This window comes from Hordeum vulgare, chromosome 7H (genome assembly GCF_904849725.1).
Source record: "Hordeum vulgare subsp. vulgare chromosome 7H, MorexV3_pseudomolecules_assembly, whole genome shotgun sequence".
Lineage (NCBI taxonomy): Eukaryota > Viridiplantae > Streptophyta > Magnoliopsida > Poales > Poaceae > Hordeum > Hordeum vulgare.
The window spans coordinates 118,140,465-118,147,606 of NC_058524.1; the positions used below are offsets into that span (position 1 = coordinate 118,140,465).

Consider the following 7,142-nt stretch of genomic DNA (forward strand, 5'->3'; position numbering starts at 1 on the left):
GGCATGTCTTGTTTTCAGCTTGCACAATCCTGCAGCGATGAGAAACATTTCTTCACTGACATCCCATTTCCACTTATTCCACACAAAAAATCTATCGAGGTGTCTTGTCAACTAATCTGAAATAAGCTTTCTCCAACCAAATAAATGTGAAATGTTCAGAGAGAGCTCCTCAAGGTTATTGTTTGACAGTTGAACAAGATTTGCAAGTTCAGGTTTAACAACTTATGAACCCCGGATTGTACATCTGCTCTCAAAAGCACACCCAGAAGTTAATCAGACATGTAAAACTTAATCTAAGCTGCATACTTGGACCTCCTGACTCCGGAGTCGAAAGTTTCATTTTCAAAAAAAAGAAAGACTCTGGAGTCAAAACATACCTCCTAGCACATGTAAAATAGGTGGAAACCATGGCCGCAGGGTATGAAGAAGCAACTCCGGGCTGCGCCGTAGAAGATTTTTCACACCTTTTCGCTGTAGAGATCATAGGTGGAGGAAGAGGGTGTGGTGGTTTAGGCTGTATTTACCTGGTTCTCTTTTCCTTCAGGTATCCTCTCAACCGAAGGTCTGAGATGAGTTGACTAGCAGTAGCTGGTAGTAAAGGTTTAAGGTTGCATGGCTAACTGCCATTCTTTCAAGAAAAAACTGATATTATTTTCCTTTTCAAAAAAAAAAAAAAACCTGCCATTCTTTCAAGTCTTACGTGAAAAGGTCTGAACTGCAGTGAGAGTTGAGGAGTACTTGCTTAACTTTGCTCAAACGATAGTACAGAGGAAACCTCACTAAAAACGAGACCTCAGAGTTGATTCATGTAGAACCAAATGTGAGCGAAAGAACTGAACCAAAGAGCTTAGCAGTTGACCATGAATAGAAATTGACCAGAATCATGAGAAGTTCTACTAACAAGTTTGGAGCTGAGACCTGAGAGAAACTAAGAGAAAATACATGAGCCACAACATACAAATTTGCGAATGCAAGGTTCAGAAAATTCGTCACAGGAGAACGAAGAATAATTTAGCATCTCCCATAAGGATCAGGCTTTAGTTGATGATAAAAGACATGAATTCAGCGATGCAAAATAGACAGAACAATTTTTTTCCCCTCAAACTTGAACTTGCTCTGCAACTTATGAACTTGAAGTTGTTCTGTAGATTATCACGAGCAGTGAAACAGTTTTGATTTTACAAAGATAGTTACTGCTTATCTACGGCTGCCCAGATCATAACTGCATTATGCTTGCTTATCTGAGACTAATATACAAAAAATAAGAGCAGTTTTAACATGGTCCATCACAGGAAACATAGCAGAAGAAGTATAGTGCAGGAGCGAATGCAAGGTTCAGAAATTCATCACATGAGAAAGAAGAAGAACAACAGTTTCAGTAGCTTGCATGAACAAGTGGAGCAAATTGCTCAGAGGTACATCCGTGGCGACCGTACAAGGACGAACTAATATATCAGCCAGTGAATATCCTCGTATACACTTTGCATACAATTTCAACATCGGATTTAATGGACACTTGCAGACGAGAAGAAGTTTTCGTATCCTCCAAGCAGATCGGCCGCGGTATTGTTCCTCATCTCGTTCTCGAGCGCCTCTTCGGCCTTCCACGCTGCTTCAAATGGATCGAAGAAGCTCGGCGGCAATTTGAACAAGTGGTCGTGTCCCTCAAGTGATGGTGCGTCAAGATCCGGCGCGTCATTGTGCCTCTCTTCCTTCTCAGCATCACGGAAGGCAGGGTTGTCCATGGCCCGATCCTCCAGCATGTCCTCCAGCATGACTTGGTCCAAGCAATCCAGGTACAGAGGTTCCTGTTGGTCCATCTCCACGCCAATTTTGGCTCCAGTGACTTCAATTGGGTCGGCTTCCATCATTCTCGTTAGTTCGTCAATATAAAAACCATCTGCTTCCCCATCCTCCCCGAGCGCATCGTCGGCTTCCATCATTCTCTTTAGTTCTTCGATATCAAAGCCATATGCCTCCCCATCCTTCCCGAGCGCCTCGTCGGCCTGCCACTCTGCTTCAGTTTCAGGGACGGCCTCTGGCTCATGCTCTGCTGCTACTTCATCGAGTAGGAACTGCAGCTCCTCGTCTGGTTCAGAGTGGTGAGACTGTTCGATGTTCTCTTCAGCTTCGAGCGGAGAGATGTTCTCTGTAGCTCCCACCCTGAGAGTTTCGTCAACTTGCAGCCCGAAAAGATCTTCCATTGAGCAAGAGAACCCGCCCATGTCGTCGTCGTCAGCTTCAGGTATTGACTCATCCGGCAAGAAAACCGGTGCAGCAGCGGTGAAGGATGGTGTGGCAACGCGCATCCTCTTGTTGGGGCGTGGGGGATGAGGATCGGCGGCGGCAGCGGGCGCTGGCCTCTTCTGTGCGTGCGTGCTCGCAGTCGCGGCCTCTGGCTGCGGTTCTTGAAGCATGTACGCGGCCGATTCTTGGCGAGCGGCGGCAGGAGCATGCTGAGCCAAGTGCATCCTGCAGAACACCTTCACCCCGTCGGCGATGGTGGCCTCAGGCAGCAGGCACCGGTACTCCTCCATGACCCAGCCGGTGGACTTGCCCTTCTTTTTGAACGACAGGTTCTTGACCTCGCCGACCTTGCCTCCCGCGTGGCTGATCTCCGTGGTCTTCTGGATGGTCCAGGTGCCGCCGCCGGCGCTGCGCACGCTCTGGAGTTTGCTCCCGTTCTTGCTCTTGCACGTGGTGAAGAAGAACCGGTCGCCGTTGCTCACGGCCTGCGGCACGGGCGCGTATCGGGCGGCGAGATCCTTGGGCTCGCAGCCGGAGATTTCGACGCTGTGGATGAACTTCTCGACGCCGTGCAGCGTCTCGCCGGAGAGGAGGCGTGGCAGGTAGTAGGTGACGGCATCCACTTCCGTAGGGTTCAGCCGGCAGTGCTGGAAGACGTCGTCGACGTCGAGCCCTTCCATCCCGGCCGGCGTGCTGCTTCTAGCTAGGGATGGGATCGAGGGCTGGCGACTGGGGATTTGGGAGAGGGTGGCGGCTGGATCGGAAGGTGTCGTGGGATGCGAAGGTGTTCTGTACTTTGGTATTTATAGACGATGGACATGCACAAGATGGATCACGCGTCAAATTTCATTTCTCTGAATCCGATTCGGTCCCAGTTTCTCCCGTCAGTCATATCTGAAACTTGCTGCTCCCGTTGCTTTAATTTTTCTAAAATTCTCGGTGAATCCGTGCATGACGTGGTTCTGAACATGTAGAGAGGACAGACGCCGTCTGATTGTAATTCTTCTTGATTTTGAATAATACAAGTCCTAATTTCTTATCCGGGTCACAACTAAAGTCGTATATTACAAATCTCTTCCTAATAATAATAAAGCAAATACAGTTTCTGGTCGTCTGTCGTGACAGTTTTGTAAAAACGCCCCCTTATTTTTTCGTAATCAACCCGTGGTCCTTCATTAAGTGGAAAAAACATTTTGTTTTTTCAAAAAAGCCCTTGCATCTGTAAAATTTCCAGTCATGAGGCGGGCCAAGGCAGCAGGCAGCCACCGACTCCTCCCGAGCCCCTGGTCTGCTCACCGCGCCGACGCCCCACTCCTCCCGCCGGTCGCCGGCCCCGATCCACGCCGGATCCCGCAGCCGGCGAGCTGCCGAAGCCCCAAAGGAAGACAACTTCACACTGGATGAGTCTCGAACAGAGGATATACCCCATGTTTCAAATGAGAAAAATAGCTTACTTACTAAACTCTACTCAAAGGACGAGGTGAGAAATGCGATTTTCCAAATAAAACATAATAAGATACCTGGACCTCACGGCTTTCCGGTTGAGTTTTATCAGAATTTTTGGGATGTCATCAAGTCTGATTTATTACAATTGTTCGCATGTCTTCATGATGGACAACTAGAGTTGTTTCGTCTCAGTTTTGGTGAGATAATTTTATTACCTAAGGTTAATGAGGCTGAAAGGATTCAACAATACAGACCTATATGCCTCCTTAACGTTAGTTTTAAAATATTTACCAAAGTCGCTACGATTCGATTGAACAGTGTGGTAGATCATGTGGTTCGTCCGTCTCACACGACTTTTATGCAAGGTCGTAATATCCTGGATGGGATGGCGATCTTACATGAAACAGTTCACGAACTACATAGGAAAAAACTGAACAGGGTAATTCTTAAAATTGATTTTGAGAAAGCCTATGATAAAGTGAATTGGTCTTTTCTTCAGCAAACACTCAGAATGAAAGGTTTTTCTTCTGAATGGAGAGCGTTAATAGATAGCTTTGTTTTGGGAGGAAGTGTAGCCATCAAAGTCAATGATGATACTAGCAAATTCTTCCAAATGAAAAAAGGTCTTAGACAAGGTGACCCGTTATCACCAATGCTATTTAATATAATGGCTGATATGTTGGCCATCTTGATCGAACGTGCAAAATCTGTGAGCCAAATTGAAGGTGTGATTCCACATCTAGTCGATGGTGGTTTATCGATTCTTCAATATGCCGCCGACACAATTCTTTTTATGGAACATGACATCGAAAAAGCTCGTAACTTAAAGTTGATTTTGTCAGCATTCGAGCAACTTTCGGGTCTTAAGATTAATTTCCATAAAATTTCCAGTCATGGGGCGGGCCAAGGCAGCAGGCAGCCACCGACTCCTCCCGAGCCCCTGGTCTGCTCACCGCGCCGACGCCCCACTCCTCCCGCCGGTCGCCGGCCCCGATCCACGCCGGATCCCGCAGCCGGCGAGCTGCTGAAGCCCCAAAGGAAGACAACTTCACACTGGATGAGTCTCGAACAGAGGATATACCCCATGTTTCAAATGAGAAAAATAGCTTACTTACTAAACTCTACTCAAAGGATGAGGTGAGAAATGCGATTTTCCAAATAAAACATAATGCTTTCCGGTTGAGTTTTATCAGAATTTTTGGGATGTCACCAAGTCTGATTTATTACAATTGTTCGCATTTCTTCATGATGGACAACTAGAGTTGTTTCGTCTCAATTTTGGTGAGATAATTTTATTACCTAAGGTTAATGAGTCTGAAAGGATTCAACAATAATTTTGGTGTTTGGGAGTAAGTGTAGCCATCAAAGTCAATGATGATAATAGCAAATTCTTCCAAATGAAAAAAGGTCTTAGACAAGGTGACCCGTTATCGCCAATGCTATTTAATATAGTGGCTGATATGTTGGCCATCTTGATCGAACGCACAAAATCTGTGGGCCAAATTGAAGGTGTGATTCCACATCTAGTCGATGGTGGTTTATCGATTCTTCAATATGCCGCTGACACAATTCTTTTTATGGAACATGACATCGAAAAAGCTCGTAACTTAAAGTTGATTTTGTCAGCATTCGAGCAACTTTCGGGTCTTAAGATTAATTTCCAATAAAGTGAATTGTTCTGTTTCGGCGAGGCTCAAGAAAACACCGCCTTGTATGCTGAACTATTCGGCTGTTAACAAGGCCAATTTCCTATCAACTATTTGGGAATTCCGATTCATTATCGAAGACTTACAAATGCTAGTGGAAAAGTTGGAGGAAAGACTTCAACTAAGACTAAATAGTTGGAAAGGCAAACTCCTTTCCCTTGGTGGAAGATTGGTCCTCATAAATTTGGTACTAACAAACATGGTACTGTATATGATTTCATTCTTCCAACTACCTAAAGGAGTCTTAAAACGATTGGATTACTTCCGATCTAGATTCTTTTGGCAAGGGGGTGGTGAGAAGATGAAATATCGGCTGACTAAGTGGAGTGTGGTTTGCTGCCCTAAAGACCAAGGAAGGCTCAGAGTTCATGACCTTGAGGTTAAGAACAGAGCTTTGCTGGGTAAATGTCTATTCAAGCTTCTTTCTGAAGATGGAGTTTGGCAAACCCTCCTTAGGAGAAAGTATGTGGGAAATCAAGCCGTGTCTCAGGTTCTTTGGAAGCCTGGCGATTCGCACTTCTGGGCAGGTCTGATGGCTACGAAGTTCTTTTTCTCACAAGGATCTTTCTCAATTACGGATGGATTGGAAATCCGCTTTTGGGAGGATAAATGGCTAGGCCCATCCACTCTCAGAGAGCAATATCCGGCTCTGTATCCGATTGTACGAAACAAGAGCGACACGATTGCTAAGGTGTTGGGTACCTCCCCACCAAATGTTTCGTTGAGGAGAAGTTTACTTGGTACAAGACAAGCATCTTGGAACGCCTTGCTCATCCGATTCGATTCCATCCATCTGTCGGAAGGTCCAGATAAATTTCGATGGAATCTTACGAAGAATGGTAAATTCTCGGTTGCTTCCATGTATAGAGCATTAATCCTACCCGAAGTACCAGTTTATATCAAGGACAATAACAAAATCTCGAAGATGAAGATCCCGCTAAAAACTAAGGTGTTTGCGTGGTATCTTCGTCGAGGTGTAAATATTACAAAAGATAACCTTCCCAAATGCAATTTGCATGTAAGTAAAAAGTGTGTCTTCTGTCAACACGACGAGACTATTACACACTTATTCTTTCAGTGCGAGTTTGCTAGGTCTATATGGTCAGCCATTCAGATAGGTTCTACCTTATATACCCTGACTTCTGTTGCAAACATTTTTGGCAACTGGTTAAACGGGGTTGATCATAGGTTTAAACTATTCATTAGGGTGGGAGCGATTGCCGTTATTTGGTCGCTATGGCTATGTAGAAATGACAAGGTTTTTAACGACAAAAATGCTTATTTTATGCAGGTTATTCATCGGTGTACATCAACACTTCAAACTTGGTCGGCCCTGCAGCGTGTGGAGCACCGAGACTTGTTTTTGGAGGTGGCGTTACGTTCGGAGGCAACGGCCAGGGAGTTATTTTCCCGGCACGGATGGCAACATAGTCTCCGGATTGATCTACCATCCTCTTAGGCGGCTTTACAATTTCTCATCATGATATGTAATCCGCCTTGCTTTATTTTCAGTTTGGGTACTCGTGAACTCCAGAACTTGTGGCTATGTGCATCCTTGTTATGCACAAGTCGGGTGTAATGCTTAAAACCCTTAAGTAATAAAATCCCTTTATCTAAAAAAATCCGGACGTGATAATATTATTTACATATAACATAATTTCAATGCGCATCGAATGATTTAGAATGGAAAACTATGACATCGGGTTGATGTCGCTCGATAAGTTCGAGGGTGGCGTGCATTAG

The 7,142-nt window shown here is 45.2% G+C and overlaps 1 protein-coding gene across 1 annotated transcript; it reads right to left on the reverse strand.

Moving 5' to 3' along the window:
- Nucleotides 1-1,529: 1,529 nt before the first annotated feature.
- LOC123408441 (protein NTM1-like 9) lies at nt 1,530-3,256 on the reverse strand (the record flags this gene model as incomplete). The annotated part of the gene is made up of 1 exon (XM_045101554.1): nt 1,530-3,256. A coding segment is annotated over exon 1 (1,398 nt), but the record flags the coding sequence as incomplete, so codon positions are not given.
- Nucleotides 3,257-7,142: the final 3,886 nt, after the last annotated feature.